Source organism: Callithrix jacchus, chromosome 10 (assembly GCF_049354715.1).
Source record: "Callithrix jacchus isolate 240 chromosome 10, calJac240_pri, whole genome shotgun sequence".
Lineage (NCBI taxonomy): Eukaryota > Metazoa > Chordata > Mammalia > Primates > Cebidae > Callithrix > Callithrix jacchus.
The window spans coordinates 48069303-48091725 of NC_133511.1; the positions used below are offsets into that span (position 1 = coordinate 48069303).

At 39.8% G+C, this 22423-nt stretch overlaps 1 protein-coding gene across 9 annotated transcripts in view; it reads right to left on the minus strand.

Moving 5' to 3' along the window:
• Nucleotides 1–22423, minus strand: part of FAT3 (FAT atypical cadherin 3) — a 677903-nt gene that overhangs the window by 537421 nt on the left and 118059 nt on the right. For all 9 annotated transcript variants that reach the window (XM_078339978.1, XM_035265268.3, XM_078339977.1 and 6 more), the window contains one exon: nucleotides 4471–7779. In XM_078339978.1, coding sequence (XP_078196104.1) covers nucleotides 4471–7762 — 3292 coding nt within the window. In that variant the 5' untranslated portion in view covers nucleotides 7763–7779. The remainder of the gene's footprint in view (nucleotides 1–4470; nucleotides 7780–22423) is intronic.

Consider the following 22423-nt stretch of genomic DNA (forward strand, 5'->3'; position numbering starts at 1 on the left):
AGTAAAGAAATTTACCTAAGACATGAGCTCAAGTCTCTACCTTTCAAAAAACTAAGAAAAAATATTTGGCATAAAAGATATAATCTGGTAGCCACTGTCTGAGAAGCTAAAGTAAATTTAGGGTAGTGTTTGCCAACCACATGAAGAAGAAACGCTTAAAACACTTAAATGAAGATTCCTGGGCTCCCACCCCAGAACAAACAGCACGAAGGTGATGACTTCTCTTATTGGACACAGAATAGCCAAACTTCTCTTTAGCCCTCGCATTCCCTGGAAACAAGTCTAGGCGGTTATTTCTCATCAGCTCTATGGGCTTAGATTCTAAAATCTACAAGTGGTCAGAGGAGAGGAAGGAAGATGGTTAAGATTATATACACGGCTGGGTGTGGTGGCTCACGCCTGTAATCCCAGCATTTTGGGAGGCTGAGGTAGGCGGATCATGAGGTCAAGAGATCGAGACCATACTGGCCAACATGGTGGAACCCCGTTTCTACTAAAGTATTTAAGTCTCTACTAAAAATACAAAAATTGGCTGGGTGTGGTGGTACACACCTGTAGTCCCAGCTACTCGGGAGGCTGAGGCAGGAGAATTGCTTGAACCCAGCAGGTGGAGGCTGCAGTGAGCTGAGATCATGCCACTGCACTCCAACCGGCGCCTAGTGACAGAACGAGACTGTCTCAAAAAAAAAAAAAAAAAAAAAAAAAAAAAAAAGATTATATAGACATGCTCATCTTCATAAAAAAATCTCAACAAGCCAAACCTTTTTCCCTATAATATAGAAAAAAACCCAGTTGTGTTTTCTAAGGGATGGAAAGAGAACAAAATAATAAAAGAGGAAAGATATTGCAATTTTAAAACTATGAAAAAATAATGAGATATATGTAATGAAAGGAAAGGGCACTGGATTAGGATAAGGAGATGTGGGTTCAAGATGCAGATTATACCCTCTAAAGGGTAAGTGACCTTATAAACTCACTTAGCTACTCTTTAACTCAAAGGAATTAATGTTTATAGGAAAGAGATTTTTAAGTCACAAAGAAACATCAAAATGTAAGTGGCATTAGTATCACTGATGACAAAAGTTTTATTTTTATTTGTAGTTATTATTTATTTAAAATAGAGTCTCATTCTGTCACCTAGGCTGGAGTGCAGTGGTGTGATCTCTGCTTATGATGTTTCAAACTCCTGGGCTCCAGTGATCCTTCTGCTTCAGCTTCCTCAGTCATTGAGACCACCACACCCAGCTCATTTTTTGTATTTTTTTGTAGAAGTGGAATTCTACCATGTTGCCCAGGCTAGTTTGGGACCCCTGAGCTCAAGAGATCCAGCCCTGAGCTTTGGCCTCCCAAAGTGCTAGAAATACAGGCATGGGCCACCATGACTGACCAATAAAAGTTTTGTTAAATATATAATCCAGAATACGATGAAGCAAATGCAAATATACAGATTTTATAAACAACACCCAAAGTAGAAGCATTGTAGCAAATTACCTACGGGAAAATCTAGGCCACTAATACCAAATTGTTCCTGCTTTTCACTCTATCAAGTAAACCAAAATGCAAATTCCTGACCAAAAAAAAGAAACAAAACTCGGTGTGGCTTGACGCAGTCATCTATATAGCAGTGGTGAATGATTCAGCTTGAGCTTTCCCTAGGACCTACCTACCCACATTTACCTGAGTCTCAAAGCTAAGACTCGTCACTGGAGAGCCATACAAACAATGGGACCATAAAGAAAACAGGAAGATTAATCAATGATCAGTACCATTAGTCAATAAACCCAGGGTTGCAAGGATTTTGAAATCTGTTTAATACTTTATTGCCTTTCAGATTTTAGCTCAACACCAAAATTAAGTGTAGTTGGAAACATGCAAGGAAACCCCTTTAACTTGAGATGGGTGAAAACAAGATATGCTGCAGTTGCACAAAGCTAGGTTTGAAAGTAGGCTCCACAATGGCCAGGTGAGGTGGCTCACACTGATAATCCCAGCACTTTGGAAGGCTTAGGTGGGCAGATCACGAAGTCAGGAGCTCGAGACCAGCATGACCAACATGGTGAAACCCCATCTCTACTAAAAATACAAAAATTAGCCAGGCATGGTGGTGGGCCCCTGTAATCCAAACTACTCAGGAAGCTGAGGCAGGACAGTCACTTGAATCTGGGAGGCAGAGGTTGCAGTGAGCCAACATCGCACCACTGCACTCCAGCCTGACAACAGAGCAAGACTCCGTCTCAAAAAAAAAAAAAAAAGGAAAAGAAAGTAGCTGGCTATGCGCAGTGGCTCACGCCTGTAATCCCAGCACTTTGGGAGGCTGAGGAGGGTGGATCACGAGGTCAAGAGATCGAGACCATCATGGTCAACATGGTGAAACCCCATCTCTACTAAAAATACAAAAACTTAGCTGGGCATGGTGGCACATGCCTGTAATCCCAGCTACTCAGGAGGCTGAGACAGGAGAATTGCCTGAACCCAGGAGGCGGAGGTTGCGGTGAGCCGAGATTGCGCCATTGCACTCCAGCCTGGGTAAACAAGAGCGAAACCACGTCTCAAAAAAAAAAAAAAAGAAAGAAAGAAAGAAAGTAGCCTCCACGTTCTACCTCTTCTGTGAACTTCAATTCGTGAGTTGGTAATTATCAGTCCAAACCCGTGGTACTGTTGGAAGAATTAAATAAGGCCTATCTATAAAACCCTCTGTACAGTGTCTGGCACACTGTAAGTACCCAATGAACTCATTATTATGACTAGTAAAGTATTAGTTAATAGGCACTCAGTAAAGGCTAGTTCCCCTCCTTTATCATTTTGTACTTAAAAGGCAGAAATATATTCCAACCAAATTACAAGGGATACATAATAACATACAGCATGTGGCAAAGTCAGGGGTGAAATTTCCTAACATTGACTTTTTCCATTTACTATAGCTATGGAGATCAATTTTACAATTTTCACTGACCATAATTAGAGCCTACATATACAAAGTTATCATTTAAACTTGGGATGGTACATATAGCTTTCTTTCTACCTAATATTTAATATAGTTTCTTAGATCATTTTTCTGGTATTATGGATATACAGTTAGCATGTCTCTAGTGACACCTTCCTACTACCTGCTCTAATCATCATCACCATCAATGGACTGTTATGAACTGAATACATGTGTCCACTACAAATGCACACTCTGAAGCTGTAACCCTCTATGGGATGTTATATAGAGGTGGGCCTTTGGGAGGAAGTTAGGTTTAGATGAACTCATAAGGGTACAGCTTTAATGATGGCATTAGTGCCCTTATGAGAAGAAAAAGAGCAAAGCCTGATCTCTCTGCCATGTGGAGACACAGCAAGAGATTGGTAGTCTGCAAGCCCAGTCATCTTGACTATGCTGGTGCCCTGATCTTGGACTTCCAGCCGCCCAAACCGGAAGAGGTAGCTGTCTGTTGTTTAAATCACCCAGTCTGACATTTTGCTCTGACAGCTTAAGCAGACTAAAGAAGCAAAAGAACTCTACGAGTATTGTTTGAAAGTATCTAATGTATATAGATGTGCTCTGAAAATGGTAAGGTGATAATATTATCATTTATACAAGACTAGAGAAGACACAGTCCTTCACTTGAGATGTCTACAATCTAAAATCTAGGAAAATGCACGGTGCTGATAAAGGAACATACACATATACAGACATACACATGTATCCAGGCACATGAACATTTTGAAGACAAATAGCAACAATAACAAGTATTTTTTTAAAACCCCAATCTTTATCTATGAATAATAAAAAAGTAGGTCAGAAGCAATGAAAATATTAAAATAATTTTGCCCTGTATTTTAAAATGTTTTGTAAAAAAAATCTCATCTTACAAATAACATCTTAAAATCAATATTTTATAAATGAAATTCGTAGCAAGACTCATTTATTCCATTAGGAAAACATTTGTAGAAGCACACCTCGTTATATTAATGGAGCATACAGAGTGTAAATGCCCATCGTTCAAGGACCAGATGAAACCATGAAAGATAAAAGACCAAGCATCTCATACAATATCACTTCTGCAAAGTCTTACTGTAAAGGGAAAGATTCCTATATAAGATCCATTTGAAAATCCATTTCACACTTCTAACTCAAATGTAATTTACTTTATCAGACTCCTTCATTTAGAGAGGGTCAGGAGTACAATCAACAGAAGTGACAATTACTTAGGCTTATCAAAAGATGACCTCGTAGCAGTAGTGCTGAGCAAGAAAAAAAACAAAACAAACTGGGACTCCCACTGGAAATCATGGTTGTTGGTGTATAAACAGATCTTCTAAAAAAACCAGAACCTTCTAAGGAAAAATATCTATGAGCATTATCTCTGCACCAAATGCAACCTTATTTGTCATTCTATTTTAGTGCCCTAACATCCCTTTACTTTTCCAACGTTGGCCATTTAAAAGAGGTGAAACAAAACTCTTGGCACAAAATACTACACTTACCACTCTCGTCGTCTATACTGAATCTTCCAAGGCCACTGCCATCCCTGATGGAGTACTGGATCTCTCCATCCCTTCCGGAGTCTTCATCTTGAGCAGTCACCTGCAGGACGCTTGTCCCAATGCGTGAGTTTTCTTTTACAGATCCAACGACAGCAAAGTCTGGGAAATAGGGAGTGTGGAGGTTTTCATTGACATCCACCACCTCCACCTCAACAAAGGAAACAGACGACAGAGAGACAGGCCGCCCTTTGTCTTTGGCCCGCACAGTAAGGTTATAGAACTGCTGTTTCTCATAATCCAGCTCTTTGCTCAAGCGGATAGCGCCACTTGCTTTATCTATTTCAAATCTCCCATTGTAGTCATTGACCAAAGAATAGCGCACTTGACCCCCCAATCCAAGATCTGGATCATGGGTCTCAAGCCAAGCAATGACCGTGCCAACAGGGAGATCTTCAAGAACCTTCACACTATAGCTACTGGGAATGAAAGCTGGGGAGCAGTCATTTACGTCATCTAAAAAAACCTTAAGAGTAACAACTGAAAACAGCTGCTGACCACTTTCTGCCTTGTCCCTGGCTTCTATTTTCAAAGAATAATTGGCTTTGGATTCCCGGTCCAACTGGTCTGCTACGTAAACGATTCCAGTGGAGCTATTGATGGCAAACTGCTGTGTATCTGTCAAGACTGAGTAAGTCACTTCACCGTTAGAACCTAAGTCTTTGTCTCTGGCTTCCACTTGAATGATTTCAGTACCAATGCTTGAACTTTCAAGAATGTTAACTGAGTAACTGTCTTGAATAAAAACTGGGCTATTGTCATTAGCGTCCTCCACATTGATAGTAAGCAGTCTCCATGATGATTTCTGCGGATTACCTAAGTCATAGATGGTGATATTAAGAAGATAGAGGTCTGTGTGTTCTCGATCCATAGGCATAAGAACTTTAAGCTGCCCAGTCTCCATATCAATATTAAAGCAACTATCTGTATTTCCATCAGATATTGTAAATAGCACTTTTCCATTGAAGCCAGAGTCGGCATCATAGGCTTTAATCTTCAGAATGTTAGCACCAACTGGCAGATCCTCCTTTACAGCCACATCAGAAGGAAAAGACTTGTCAAAATGTGGTCCCTGCCTATTAATTGAATAAAAGTCAAGAAATCCATCTTCCAGATTCAGTTTCCCATTTGCTTTTGCCTTAATGAGTAGTTTCTCTGCCAGCTTTTGAGCCACACGAGTTTCTCTGCAACTGAAGCTCTTTGAAGACACCTTCCCATGTAGGACTGAAATGTTAATAGACATGGGATCTGCAAGATTCTCTCCATCAGTTGCTGTAATTCTGAGGGCAAAATTGCCATTTTTAATGCCAGAATTCATCAGTGATTTTTTAAGCTGTAAAACACCAGAGTCTGGGTTTAAATAAAAGAAGCCAAGTTCATTTCCAGAAATGATTTTGTACTTCACAAGTTCAAGTTCATCAATATCGATCGCCGAGACTGCTGTGATGTGACCGCCGACTGGAAAGTCATATGAAATAACTCCCTGGCAAGCCACTTTTTCAAAGAGAGGGCTGTTGTCATTGACGTTTCCTATTCGAATAGTCACATTGACCTCACTTTCATGGCGGTATGGTGAACCCCAGTCAGAGGCTCTAACAATGAATCTGTAAATTTCTGGGGAGGATTCAAAATCTAGTTCTTCAGTTGTGCTAATAACGCCTGTAAACTGGTTAATGGCAAATGGTAACAAATTCAGGCTGGCAATACTATAGGTGATGTACCCATTTTCTCCTTTATCCTTATCAGAAGCTGAAACCGTTAGAACGCTGGTTCCCACTGGGACACTTTCATTCACAAAAGTATCGTACAGTAGTTGCTGAAATTCTGGGGTGTGGTCATTCGCATCTTCAATGCTGATGGTGACTTGTGCTTTTAAATCTCCTTCTTTATTTGTCACCTCCAGTTTATAAACTTCCTTCTTAACAGTATTCAGTGGCTGTGCAGTAACAATCAAACCTGAACGAGGATTAATTTTAAAGTACACTGCATCCTCACCAGGAGATAATTTGTATTCCACATCTATTGGTTCAGGACTTAATTTTACTACAGCAACCACGACACCAGGAGGGGAAAATTCATTTATGCTCACATCGTACACTTCTTTTTCAAATCTAACTGGGACAGTGTCTCTTGTGGGGTTTCCTATGTGGACTGCCTTTAATGCTGAAAATTTCTGAGGCGATCCCTTGTCTTTTGCTTGAAGAGTGAGGTTGAATCCATAGGGAAAGCTCTCCCAGTCAATCTGCTTCCTCTCCTTAATCTTGTACTCATTCAACCACTTTCCTTCCTTAGCCAGAAAGAACTGATCTAAAGGATCCCCAGCCATGATGGAAACAGATTCGATCTCTCCATTGGCCCCATCATCTAGGTCATCAACTGTAACCACGGCATATGTCGGCTCTCTGTCCAATGAGAAAGGAATGTGAGTGACTACATGGATTGTTGGTGCATGTTCATTTATACGTTCAATGTGAACATAAAGCTTTGCGGTACTGCTGACTCCATTGTTTCCATACAGTTTCATTCCCCGGTCCACAGCCAAAATTTCCAGATCATACCTATTCTTTTCATCATAATTTAATCGGCCACTTAAGGAGATGACACCGCTCGTGGGGTGAACTGAAAAGAGATCAACTTTATTTTTAAAATAGTAGTAGAATTCTCCATTGGAACCAATATCTGCATCTGTTGCGGTCACCTGGGCGACGCTAGTCCTTAGAGGTGTGCTTTCTGCTATGGTAACGGAGTATGTTGTGGGTGAAAACAGAGGTCTCAGATCATTCATATCTAAAACTTGTATATTCACTTTGGCCCATGCTTCCAAATCCTCTCCTCTGACCGAACCTTTTACTATCAATAAATAATTATCCTGGATTTCCCTATTCAATATGGCAGAATTGCCACCTTTAGTTCTTATTCTGAGAAAACAGAAATCTGCAATGATGACTTCCTCTGCTTTGAAAAAGCCTTCCTCGTCTCCGGACACTATTCTGTACTTGATATCCCAGGACAGATCTATTAAGGTGATGCCCATTCTACTCTGGCTGTTGACATAGGTCCTTGCTGCTGAGTTCTCATACACGGTAGCATTATAAATGGAATGTGTGAAGTGGAAGCCCAGGGGTCCCGTCCCTGGTAGCCCCTGGGAGACAGTGGCCAACAGCTTGAAAAGCAGGATGATGAGGCAAGAAGGAGGAGGCCGTGTGCCCACACAGTGTCCCATAATTATATCCATCACATCATACTTCCATCCTGGAGGGGAAGAGAGAGAGAAAAGATAAATCATCATAGAAGAAGTGGGAGGAGTAGAAAATAACTATCAGGAAATCATGCTTTAAAAACCATTATCATAAAATCATTTTACCAAAATAGCAATATAAGAAAAAATTAGAAACCTCTCCACTACTAGGTAATAAGGAACCCAAGATTACTAGAATTTAGCCCTATCTCAGAATAGTATTTTCAAGTGACACTTTGTTTTAAATAATACTTTTATACTGCTGACAGGTTGTTCACTGGCACAAGATTTCTTATATTCTGAAGGTTAGTGTGGAAGTATGTATTGGAGGCCTTAAGTGCATTTACCTTTGACTTAGAACTGTCCTTGCAGTAATTATCCTATACAAATATTTAGACAAATACCTATTTTAGCACTGTTTAAAGTAAAAAAAAAAAAAATAGAGATGCTAAATGCCTTTCAATAGAGGACTGAATAATTCATGATGTATTCATAAAATATTATGTAGTCATTAAAAATAGAGATATAAAGGATGCACATTTTCAGATGTAGTAAGATGCAATCCTAAGGAAAAAGGTCAGCAAACAGTGTATGTAAGCATGAGTTATATTACATAAACATCTCTGTGCAACTGAATCGTTTTATTTAAAAAGGATTAACTGTGTTGTGGGATTTGGTGGCATATTTGCATTTTCTAATTTTTTTTCAATGAACATTGTTCATCAACAGTTATATAATTACTTTTATAATTATGATCTTTTAAAAATGCTTTAAGGTATTACTATCTTTCATTGTGCTTACTTTAAAACTGATCAAGGTTTATGCATAATGCCGTGCCACGAAAATGAACAAAGTGTCAAGTAACAAAGCAGGAACAATAATCCCTGAGAGGTTACACGACCCGAACGATATCCAGAACTATTCAGAACAAGGGAGGTAAGAGTGATTTCTTACAAGAAAAACTTCAGAAATTACAAGAGATACTTCCAATTATTTTCCTTAATGACTATTAAATTTCGACAGTTTCCACAGGTTCACGGCTATGGGGTTAAGAGATAAAAACCTTTTCCTACTTTAGCTGGTAAAATCAATCAAGAAGAGGGGAGAAAGGAGGCATTCAACAAGAAAAAGTGAAGTCTATTAAACCCAAAGCATCAGATTTTTAGAACAGCCAAATATGAGTCCTTCCATCAAGTCTTATACTCTGCAAACCATTGACATTCTCCTTTTCTTCCTCTACAGGGAACGTGAAGATGAGAGGAGATAGGAGATGAATTTCTTTGCAGGCATGCAAGGACATACACACTGTATCAGTCATTTTTCCACTTTGTTATATTTAATCTTCATGACAATCCCAAGTAACAGGTACTATTTTACCCAAAGACATACTAGAAAACTGTGGGTCAGAGAAGTTAATCTACTTAGTTGAGAGGATGGCCCAAGTAATGTCCCCCAGCCGGCAAGCAGCAAAGCAGGATCTCAGACCTTAATCTTCCTCTAAAATCTATGTGATTCCCCATCACACCCTCTCTCAAAATTACCTGCAAGCAAGAATGAAATGATCAAGGTTCCTAGAAGTACATATTACCAAATTTAATTCTAATGAAGTAACAAGCACAACCCATCCCCACCCCCAACTTATCTTTTTGGTTACCTCCTCTCGGTTTTAACGTAGTTCTAATTGTTGGCTGCAAGCTAAAGAAAAAAAATCCCCTACAGGAGTTTAACATCTTAAAATATTATAAAATTATACTTATGGTTTATAAAACCCTTTCATATCCAAGGTTATCAAGGCATATATTATTATAACCTTTTTGTAAATGAGAATATACAACCTCATTTTCCTAGTAGCAGATTCTAGATTAGACCTGAGGATCTCTCCATACCCCACATGGCTTTCCTATTTGTTTTCCAGTTTCACCTTACAAGAGACTCTACTAAAGTGAAACCTTGAGCATGCAAATGCTGGTTCTGCTTGGGGATGAAAGATGCCTTGCTGTTATAATCTGCTGAAGTATCCTGCAGAAAACAAGGAGCTACAGATAGAAAAAGTCAAGTTTAATATGGGGACTTTATAGGTATTAATAGACAGCAAAAATAAAAAGCAGGAAAAGGGAGTATATTTCTATAAAGGATGTTAAATTTCACATGCAGTTCTTCTAACTATCTGTTCTTTGCAGACACTGCATGTCTAAGTAAATGGAGCAGGCAGCATGTGGACACGATCTCAGGTAACTAGGGCAGTGACCAAGTCAGATGGCCGCTGGTGACCCTGCTCAGTAAGTTCCTAGAAAGATACTATTGGGCTGCTGGTCATTTCAAAGGAAACTTTATTAGGAAAATAATATATTTTAGGTTTTCTGGATGCAGTAGGTTCAAATGTCCTACATCGCAGAGTGGCAAATCCCACAATATGATTGGGGTGTCTACTTTGTGGAGCACAATCAGCTGAAATATGGGAGCAACAGAAACTCTCTTTAGTGATCACAAAAGTACACTAGAAGATGCTTTAATAGTACTTCATATGCCTCAGGAGTCTCTTCTATTTCATCATCTCAAAAGGTTCGAAAGCAGTAGAGAAGTTTTTAGGCTCACTGTGGAAATGTGAACATGGTAAAGTAAGCAAGTCTCTTGTAAGGGGATGCAAAGGCCAGGTTACAGTCCCTCAAGGTGAAATGCTGGGATCACTCCCAGAATGCTCCAGGGAGATACAAATAGAGCTTTTGCCTCATTTCCCACTCACTATTATGGGCTAAGAAGGCTCTCTGTAACGGTAATTTTGCTGATCCTTTGCCCAAGGAGTCTGGACTCCATGGTGATCAGAAAGGAAAACTTGCCCCATGAAACATTCAGTGCAACTGAACTTTTCTGAGTCTATCCCCCATTCACACTCTGAACTCTACTTAGGGAAACCTGATGGGGAGTGTATCACTCTATTCCCAGCATCCAGTACAGCACCCACCACACAGGAAGCAAATAACACTGGTTTGTTGAACAGAACACTAAGTACAGATGTAACCAGAGGCCAAGATGCTTTTAATATGCTTTTTCCTATTCCCCAACGAAAAGCACATTTTACTTCAGGAAACCAAATCAAGAAGTTATACAGGTTCAAAGGAGCCTTAAAGATCATCTGTTCCAGTCTTCTGAGTTTCCAGATGAAGAAACTGAGGTCCATAAAATGAAGAGATCACCCTAATACCAGTTCTCAAGTTCCCCAGGTTCAGAGCCAATACCAAACTGAAACGTACATCAATTGAATTAGTTTTCACTGAGTTACATTACAATTTTAGAGCTGTGGTTTATCATTATTTTGGAGTCATCTTCCTTTTCTGACACCTTATTACTCTCCCTGGTGTTGTTTCCTCCTCTAAGTAGTTAACTGTTTATAAGGAAATATCTAAGTGCCCGAAGGGGATAGTTACTTTTACAAATCTTGCTGTGAATCTTTCAAGGCAAAATGCTGTCATAATATGAATACACATCATTCAATTTAAGTATTCAAAAACTGGTGCTTTTGCACAGCGAGTTTTTCTTTCAGCAAGATACACTGCTGGAATTGTTTTCTTATAAGCCAGAATCAGTGGTCTTAAATGCAAATAGAAAATACTTCAAAAGAAGCACAAAAGGAATGGCATTATCATGTACTGAAATTTAGACCTAATACCAAAAAATTGAGCAGGACTAAGTTTGTCAAATTCAGTTGTTGAAAAAATATCTTTTAAGGCTTTTGTATCTTTGTTGTGGCAAAGGAGAAAAAAAGGCCCTATCTGGCACAAATTATTTTAAAAGTCCTATGGTATTCCCACTGATTAGGAAATAAATGAGTGCCACAAGCTAGGAATGTTGTAAAATTTTGCAAAGCAAATACTAGAATCAAATTTTGTCTTCTTTTCTTTTTAGCACGCCAAGACAACTGTTCAGATTTTTAGAAAAATAACATTGCTTTTTCCACACTGAAGCCAAGCTATTTGTGAAGCCAATATGATAGTTACAGTGTTTTAGATGCTCTGCACATTGATTTATTCTACTGCTTCGAGATTATTTTAAAGAAAACACTTAGTTCCCAACCTCGGAGGCCATTTTCTATGACTTACTAACATAATCAATAATTTTTGATAAAATCTCCAAAGAGATCATCAAGCCATCAATCTTTGAGACATTTATTTTTCAGAGGCATTCCTGGTGTGCCTCCCCGTGCTGCCCTTCTGCTCTGTTAGGATGGATCTTGCTGTTGGACTCAGAAGGGCATGCAGATTTTTCTTTCCATGGATGAATAAATGCCAGAGACCTTGAGGGCAGGGAACAGCAATCACAGAGACTACCCCTCTGGGACAGCCTCGACTCTGCAGGGTACCTATGCTTGCTTTGGTAACCTGATAAAGCTGTTTTCTGCCATCATTAATCTGGTCTGCTTAAATTGCTCAGACTTCTGAACACTAAAAAAGACATTTTAATAATATATTTCATTTTCACTCTCCCTCTTCCTATCTTTTCTATTTTGAGAGGATTCTGTTAGCCAAATCGAGAGGATATTCAAGAAATTTGTTATGTTCAGCTGTAAAGCAAAGAACAAAGTCAATATAGAGTCCCCTTGACAGAAGTCCTTAAAGAAGGTGACTCGTGTTCAAACTGCAAATGGAGGATCAGTCTCTGCTCAGGTGTATGCTGTGCCAGAGCCCATGCCAACACAAAGGCAGAGTGTGCAATGGTTACGAAACGTGCACTTTGGCACCTGACCACCTGCATTTGAATCCCATCTATGCCCTTTACAGGCTTTACAACCCCAGGCCTATTTAACCTCTCTGTGCCTCAGTTTATTCTTCTATAAAACAGGAACAATAATGCCTACCAAGTAGGATTTGAGTTAATAAATGGAAAATATTTAAAACAGCTCATGGCACATAGTTTAAAATTTTCAGTTATTATTAGCATTAATTAAGGCAGATTTTAGAGAAGACAAAAATCTCAGAGTCACAAGATGGGGAATAAAATTTACAGCCTACTCTACATTTTATTTATCGGTAGCAAAAACATACATCAAAGGTAAAGGAAAGAATATCCTTTCTTTTCTAAAAAAGAGAACACCGATTTAGCCTCAAAGGTCAGAGAAACCTGAGTTGAATCCCAGATTTGCCAACTACTGGCTGGGTGACTTTGGGGCTAATGTTGAAAGATTCATTAAATTTCAGTTTCTCTATTTTTAAAATAGGGATTATAAGAGTTGCCACTACCAGGTAAAAGGCTAACATAGTGTCTGGCACATAGTTAATATTCCATGAATATCAACTGACATAATTATTAAGGTTTTCAGAAGCAGGGACACAAAACAAAAAACAAGTAAAACTGAGGTAAGGATAAAGGGTCCAGAGAGGAACCACCTCTAATAGGAAAGCTACCCTTTCACAGATGACAGACTTGTGCTGGGGTCAGAGTCAACGTCACAGAGAGGTCCTGTGCATGGTGACATGGCCAAAAGCTATTGCCAGAACTCTGTAATCTATTCCAACTCCTGTGTGTACACTTTCAAACTCCAAAAACTACAGCTGCATCAGCTCCTTAGACCTAGCATTTAATTCCTGGGGAGTTCAAGCAAGATTTCTCCTTTAGTGATGAGTCCCACAACAGCCAGATACTGCTTAGCCCTATCTCCTAGAGCAGCCTGTTCTGATACCACTTAAATTACCATTCTCATGGGACTACTTTACACTCTGGGTCCTTGCTCCTGAAATCAGTTATGGACTGCTCGTATAACATACTCGGGAATAAAGGTTTACTCTCTGGCTTGTGCTAATGGCTGCCTGAAAAGAAGAAAAAGGGGTTGATATAGGTTTTTTTTTTTTTTTTTAAATACAAACCATTATCACTAGAGAATGTATAAGATAATATACTAAGTATGTAGATCACAATACTTTGGGTCATGTCATTATTCACATTATATAATGAAATACTGAGCCAAAGCCATGTAAAGTCACTGAGAATTATAGCCAAAGGGATCATAAATTTGTCTAGCCCAACATCCTAGTTTTACCATTGAGAAAACAAATTGAGAGAAGTTATGTGATTTGAACAAGGTCACACAGCTTGTCTATAAAAAAGCTAAAACTAGACCTGAGATCTCCACTGTGAATTTGACTCTGACAGCTCTTGCCTCCTTTAGGAATGCAGGTCTCTAGCCATCTGCACCTAGACGTTTTACTCAAAAGGTTTAGATAAAATGGTACCCATCAATTCTATGAAGCTATTCTCGAGATTCCACATTCAAATGTGAGCACCACTTCTTCTAAAGCTGCGACTCTCAAACTCTAGAGAGCATCAGAACCACCATAAGGCTTTTTAAATTTCAGATTTGGGGGTACCACTGCAGAGTTTTTGATTCTGTTGATCTGGGTGGAGCCTGAGAATTTACAATTCTAACGAATTCTGAAGAGATGCTGGTCCTGGTTTGTTTGAACCAGGTCACATAGCTTGCCTATAAAAAAGCTAAAACTATACCCAGATCTCCACTGTCAATTTGACTCTGACAGCTCTTGCCTCCTTTAGGAATGCAGGTCTCTAGCGATCTTCCACATGTTACTCAGAAGAAACAAGACTGAGAAACCACTACTCTAAACATTGTATTTTATTTCTACTTACCCTTTCTGATAGTACTGTCTTCCCTGGATTAGTTACTTATGTGTATCTTTAAAGTATATACTAGACCATTAGCTCCTTGAAGAAAAGTTCAGGGCCTCATTTCCCCTTCTTATAGTATCTGACAAACAAGCTTGAAATGGTAAAAATTGAATCAATTTTTGGTGGGGGAAACTGGGCTGGACTAGTCAGCAGACACCATTAACTCCACAGGGAGAAGATGAAAATGAATGTCAGTCCAATCAGAAATTATAATCCTAAAACTAAGAGACCCTGTGGAAATAGCTAGCCCACCATTTCCCAAACTGTGTTCCATGACACACTAATTCTGTAAGGTACGTGTAGGCAGGCAATTAAAATACACTTTAGGAAACACTAGCTGAACAAAGATAAAGAGATTTCTTAAAGTAGAACTTCCCGGAACCTTTAATGTGCTCCAAAATAAACCTTCCTCATCTCCCATCCTGAATCATCTCTAAAAACTTACTCTAATTTTTAAATCGCCATAGGAAAGCAGAGTAGATATAGCGTTCCCCAGCCTTATCTGAGGGATATATGTTTCCAGACACCCAGTGAATGCCTGAAACCAAACCCGATTGCCAATCGAAATGTGTCTCCTTTTATGTTTTCCGCCCACAAACTAAATGCCTTTTCCATCTCAACTAAACACTTATCACACACTGTGGCTGTAACGTTTGCAGTTTCAGGTGTGACAGCAAAACTAATACAGATTTCTTGTTCCTTCTTCACAACTTCAGGAATAGGAGACTCGTTCTTAACTCTAGGCCTTAGCAAATCTCAGCATTTTTTTTCTTTCTTTATTAAGTAAGAATTTCACCTTTTCATGTAAAGGAAGCAGTGTACAGTTTCTTTCCAGCATGTCGAAATTGCTAGCATCACTACTCTTGAGCTTTGAGGCCATTTTTAAGCACAGTAAGGGTGATTTCAACACAAACACTGCAATACCAGGATCAGTGATCCTGGCTACTAAGTGACTAAGGGGGAGAAAGCATGCACAGCATGAATATGCTGGACAAAGGGAGGATTCCCACCCCAGGGAGGATGTCAGAGGAACAGTGAGGGGAGAGGGGAGATTTCACTGGGTAACTCAGAATGGCACGAAATTTAAAACTTACAAATGGTTTATTTTTGAATTTTCCATTTGATATATTAAGGCCGTGGATGGCAGTGGATAACTGAGACACTGGAAAGTGAAAATGTGGATAAGTGGGGACTGCTGCACTTATTGTCTGTTTTTACTATTAGAAATAAAGTTCCATGGTGCATAGTCAGAATTCCATAAATACTTGTTACATGCACAGGCATGCTATGTAAACTGGGATTCCCAAGGGACATAATATGTATAATTTCAAAAATCTATTTGATCATAAATTCCTTTCTCTCCCCCTATACCCTACACCTATACTGCAAATTCTTAAAGAAAGAGTGTTCTATGAAATAAAATCAGGGAAATACTGAGTCTAAGCTAGACACTGTGGCTCTAGCTGCCTGAAAAACTTTGGAAGTGGGGTATAATCCCAAGATTTGGAAGACTAGCTCATTATTCCCCTTCCTCCTATACCATATCATAAAGTATGAATCCTCCTCTTAACTAAGCTGAGAGCTATCCCTGAAGAAACTGTCCCAGTACTTGTCATATAAGCATATCCACGCATTTCAACTGAAGAATGAGACTACTTCATAATTTGTTGTGCTAATTTTTTTTCACATTAGAACAAGAAGCAAATAAAGAATTTGCACAGTTCTGTGAGCTACAAGGTCTAACATGAAGAGAAGAATCCTCTTAAGGTTCAATAATCATCCACATATTTTCATATTTTTTCTTATCTAGTTTTACTTAGTCAAAGGCCAAAAGCAGTTGGCCAAGTCAAAAATATCCTGTGATACAAAACCGAAATCCAAGGTCATATTTCACCTGTCTGTGGAAAACTCTGCTTGTCTACTCTGAGCTCTAAATCTAAGCATGCCTTTATAACAAGAAGAATATTTTGTTTACAGGGATATAGTATCACCTTTGTCATTCTGCACAAGGAAAAAAAAATCCCAAACCAAAGCCCTCAGCTGGTTCTGCCAAATAGCCAAGGAGACCATTACCCAAACCCAACCTTTTCCATTGTAATAATACTCTAAATTCTAACATTTTCCAGTGGTGCAAATCTTTCTGTTGTCTAAGAGGGATCTCAGGAGAGAAGTCAGTCAGCATGAAGCAAGAGTAATTCAAGTTGGTTCTGAGAAAAACGAAAGATTCAGCCACACAGCAGCAGTGTTATGAATACCCTCCTTTATTTTCTCCCCAGGTGCTGGAGATATTTCCATACAACACTGGTTAATGTCAAGTATCATTTCATTGGTAAATGCTTCAAATTCAGAAGTAATTCAACCAGGGGCTACCAGAAGGAAAGATTAGCATGTTGTTCAAGCCTTTTAAAAATCACTTCTGTCTCTGGAGAAAGAAATTCATCATGGTATAGGAGAAAAAAAATGTATGGAGAGGATATAATTTGCTCCTATGCTTAGCTGTCTGAGAAAATGTTCCAGAAAAATGCATGATTTCAATTTTTCTCTTGTAGGCCTCACTGACAGAAACCAAAGGGTAATATTAGTATTCTCCCATGCTTAAGTTAAAAAAAAAAAAAAAACAAGAAAAGAAAGAAAACCTATTCCAGTAATAGCCTTTACTCTGGAAAAAACAGCCTGGAATAGAAGAGGGCCTAAATCATTTCAAATGGAAGAAATAAATACTGTTAATTCCAATAGTTGGGGGGCAAAATGCAATTCAGGAAAAAAAGTACTTGGAGAGCCTCTGATTGCTACAGTCTGACACAATGGATTTTTACTGCTCTGCCAAGTGCCTGCCATCTGCTATGTTTCCAAAAGTTAACATCTTTTTAGCCATCCCTATTGCCATTCCCCTTTAAAAGTGAGTCTTCTTCAAGGAAAACAGAATCTACAAAGTAAAATCAGAAGACAGGAAAGCAAAAGATGGGGACCTTCCCTTGTTGCACTCCTTTTCTGCTGAGAAAGAGATGGTAATGCAGGGCGGCAAGGGGAAAGCCAGTGCGTGCTGGGGAGAGGAGGCTTGGGTATATGCAGAGCTGCCATACATCAGTGAGGTGAAGGGGTATCACGTGATCATTTTCCAAAGGATGGAAACTCCAAAAGAAAATGTGATAAATGATAAGACATCCTGAAGATTGCAGAGGGCTTACGAGAGAATAAGAATTCAGTTCCAAATCTTACCACATTTATACATGGGACCAGTTCTTGCCCTAGACAAAGCAGACACAGGCTTAAGCAAGTGGTTTTGTAAGTGCTTGTCTATTTGGCCAAACGTTCTCCCAGAATTAAAGGCAGCAACGCTGAGTTCATCCATGGTAGGTAGACGATGAAAACCTGCTAAACAAATTGAATGACAAAAGTGATACACACTCAACTCTCTAAAACGGGATAATATTAGCTATGTCTGACCTCATGAAGTTTGGGATATAAGCAGATGAGGAGCAGATGAGAAGGAAGGAGAAAATAATTGTGCAAGAAATAAAGAAACAGTATATCACAAAATGGCTAAGGCTCTAAAATAGTATCTTAGGCAGCAATCTGAATGAACTCAAAAAGGAGAAGAAACAAAGTAGCTTAACATATATTAATAAAAGGATGAATATACTGCAGAGAGGTAGAAATTATAACATGGGAAGAGGTGAAGAAGATTATTTGGAAATAATAATAAACATTCCAAGGCAGGAATAAACATTCCAAGGATTTAAGAGCTTGCATGTGGGTCAAGAAATATAATCTAGAAGTTTGCTGACAATCCAGAAATCCTGTCAGTCTTATCTCCTGATATTACCATCACTGACAACTGTGTCTTAGCAAATGAGGCAAAATGCCAATCTTGTCCCTTCAGCTCTCCCACATTCCCCATTAAGGTTATTTACTATTGACTGGTGCATATAAGCCCACATTGTCTAAATTAGTACTCAGTGCTAATGAGTCCAAGGTCACCCCTTCAATCACCACATGGGACTACCCACAGAATCTTTCTTCCTAAGAACGGGTCAACATGAACAGCTCTCAACAACCCTCCTTCTCCACAAAAGAGCCCAAGGCTGTGACCAGGTGTGGTGGCTCATGCCTGTAATCACAGCACTTTGGGAGACCAAGGGAGGTGGATCATGAGGGTCAGGAGTTCAAGACCAGTCTGGCCAACATAGTGAAACCCCATCTCCACTAAAAATACAAAAAAAAATTAGCCAGGCGTGGTGGTGTGTGGCTGTAATCCCAGCTACTCGGGAGGCTGAAGCAAGAGAACTGCATGAACCAGGGAGGTGGAGGTTGAAGTGGGCCAAGATGGCACCATTGCACTCCAGCCCAAGCAACAGTGTGAGACTCCATCTCAAAAACAAACAAACAAAAAAGAGTCCAAGGCTGCAGAATCCTGAGTCAGTGGGATCCTCTTCTTATATGCTGCCTTAAGAAAACATATTTTCGGCCGGGCGTGGTGGCTCAAGCCTGTAATCCCAGCACTTTGGGAGGCCGAGGCGGGTGGATCATGAGGTCAACAGATCGAGACCATCCTGGTCAACATGGTGAAACCCCGTCTCTACTAAAAATTACAAAAAATTAGCTGGGCATGGTGGCGCATGCCTGTAATCCCAGCTACTCAGGAGGCTGAGGCAGGAGAATTGCCTGAACCCAGGGGCCGGAGGTTGCGGTGAGCCGAGATCGCGCCATTGCACTCCAGCCTGGGTAACAAGAGCGAAACTCCGTCTCAAAAAAAAAAAAAAAAAAAAAAAAAAGAAAACAAAACAAAAAAAAGAAAACATATTTTCTTACAGGGACAGGACATTTGTAGACATTTCTCTAGACACACTTCTGTAGACACAGGTTAAAGAAATTGTCTGAGAACCTCCGTCCAGCTACTTACTTCAGCATAAGCAACCTCAGCCTAACATATTAGGTCCAGTACAGAATTAGTATCCCAAGGCAGCCACAGATAGATCAGCTGTGAGATCGTCCAGCCCCTCAGAGTTGGCATGAATAGAATGCTGCCCCCTAGAGGTGCTGCCACAGAGAACAAGACAAAGCCAGTTAATGGAGCTCACCCTAAGAGAAAACTGGTCTTCTGGATCTCTGCAAATCCTGCTGCACATCCCAAATTCTGACAACTGCATCTTTGCAAACAAGGCAAAATGCAAATCTGGCTCCTTCAGCTCTCCTATAATCCCCAGTAAGGTTATTCATTATTGACTGGTGCATATAAACCCACATTGCCTGGATTCGTACTCGATGCTAATGAGACCAAGTTTACTCTTTCGATCACCATATGGAACTACCCAGAGTCTTCCTAAGAACAGGTCAACATGGATCTTTGGAAGAATTAGAACCCAGGGTGAGTACAATATGGTCAATGAAGTGACTTCCTAGGACATGTTGTATCCTTGAAATGAGGATACCAAGGACAATCAGCTTGTTTTGTTCTTCCAATCCCCTTTGGGATCCTGGTATAATTTTTGGATCTGAAAGCCAGAGTGAGAAGGCAATCCAAAGCAGATGGTTCAAACAGAAAATGAATGTATAAGAACTCAGTGAGTTCAAATACAGTTAGGGCTGTGGAGACACAGCAGATCACACTTCACAGCCAATAAGGTGAATGAGAGAACTAAGGGACCAGGGATTGGTTGACGGTACCAAGGAGGACAGCAACCCTACAGCCTTAAGCCACATTTTTGAAAGCTGCACAAATCCTAGCCCTGCCGAAACACTTTTATGCCTTTTCTACACTTTCAGGATCATAACGACCAAAACTTTCAAAGTGGCTGAAAAGGTTTTGCCAAATTTGAGCCTGGCTTCTTGTTTGGCTTATCTTAAGCTGCCCTCTGCTTTCCAACCACACTGGCCTTTCTTATTGATCCTAGCAGAGCACTTCCTACCTCAGGAGCTTTGCACAATTCCCAAGTTCAACTGGCTTCCTCTTCCCTGATCTCCCATCATAAAAACATGCAAAGTCACTGCAGCTTCCATATTCCTCAGGGCAGAATTATGTGATTTCTAAGATTAGCTATAGCCCCTGTTGTGTGTCCTCAGAGCACACAGAACATTTCATTTGCAATAATTATTATTAGTCTAAATATATTTTAGTAAGACTATTTGACTAATAACTGTTACCCCAACTTGAGTACAAACAAAATGAAGACAGACACTTTCTCTTTGGACATCAGTTACCACACACAAAACATACACACTACTGGGCACAAAGTAGGTGCTCAATGTCTTACGAAACTCCAAGAAAACACAGGATTAGATCAGTGTTTTCCCATAGAATAAGGGGCAATTTTGACCCCCATGGGACATTTGACAATCTCTACATTTTTTTGTTGTCACAATGAGAAGGATGGTGCTGGCATCTAGTGGGTATAAGCCAGAGATGCTACTAAATGTCCTGCCTAGGATAGCCCCCCAAACACAGAGCACACAGGCCTAATATGTCAATACTGTTGAGGTTGAGAAACTCTAGCTTGGTGGAACTGATGCAACTATATTGGGAAGGGTAGAGCCAATGATATGTAAATAGGAAAAAACAATTCCCAAGAGAAATTTTTACATAGCTGAGGCACTGCATAGAGCTCTTCCACTGCCATCGAGAGGTTCCAGGCATCATGATCCAGGTGATGTGAGCGCTGCATGTCTGAGGACAGAAAATTGGGTTCCCTTCTCCTGGAGCTGGGATAACTTCCATTGCTACAATGTAAACCCGACTCTACTCTGAGGTTCCCACTCACAGCAAAGAATTAAAGATCCATTACCTCTTGGTGGTAGAACCATTTGACCTGATTTCTCCAGGAAGTATTCACATGTAGCAAGGCTATCAGTCACTCTGACAGCTAGAATCCCCGTTTGTTCCCAAGGACTAATGTTCTTAGTTTTTGCCCACCCTGACTTGTATCTCACTCTTTACAGAAGCATTTATTCTGCCAACAAAATCAAGACCCCAGAAGATTAATCTTCGCAGATCAACACAGGGCCACCTCTCCAGAGGCTCACATAATTTTCTCTGCATGATTACCTAGACCACAGCCTCCCAGGCCTTCAAGTGGCCTCACTTTTCTATGGCTTCGAGGGTATTACTTTACTCTGCAGCATGGTTTATGAGACAGTGGCTGTCAAATCCTGCCCCACATTGTGAAACCAAGCACAATTCCCTAATTCTACCCTAAGCTACAATAACCTAAACAGATTTTAAACACCCCTTCTTAATATCAACAGCTTCTGCAAAGGAAATAGGAACATTGCTTTGACAAGCCTTAAACTAAGAAGACTCATTCCATGTAGGTAAGTAGACTATTTGCTTCTAGTCTACCCCTGGGTATGTGTAGTTAAAAACCATGTATACAGGTTGCCATTAATTATGTATTACAAATAAATAGTTTATACAAGCATATGTAAACTGTGAAAGGGGAAAAGCAGCAACTTTGAGCATCCACAGCAGATGTTTAGGGCAGCTGGTACAGGGAAGCTGACAATAATTTAGATGAAATTTATTTTAATGTCCCACAAGAGTGAGAGAAAGTTTGTTTAACCTCTACCAAACTATTTTACCCAAGGAGTTCAGATCTGAATTTTCTTTTGGAATAGATTTCTACTGTTGTGTTTAACATGCCTTTCCTATTTCCTTGTTTAAAAAAAATCTAAAAAGCTCCAGTGATTTGACCATTATAAGCAAATGTCATTCAGCCATTACAAATATAAGCCCAGAAACCTGCTTTTCAATGTCCATGTGTTGGCACAAATGTTCTAAGAGTAAATGATACTAACAAAGAATTTAGCAACAGAAAATTTTGTACGACAAGTACTTCAAAGTTTTAACTTGAAGAATCCAGTAGACTATACTATTGTTTTCAAGAACTATTTTCTGCCGGGCGCAGTGACTCACATCTGTAATCTCAGCACTTTTGGAGGCCAAAGTGGGTAGATCACCTGCAGTTAGGAGTTCGAGACCAGCCTGGC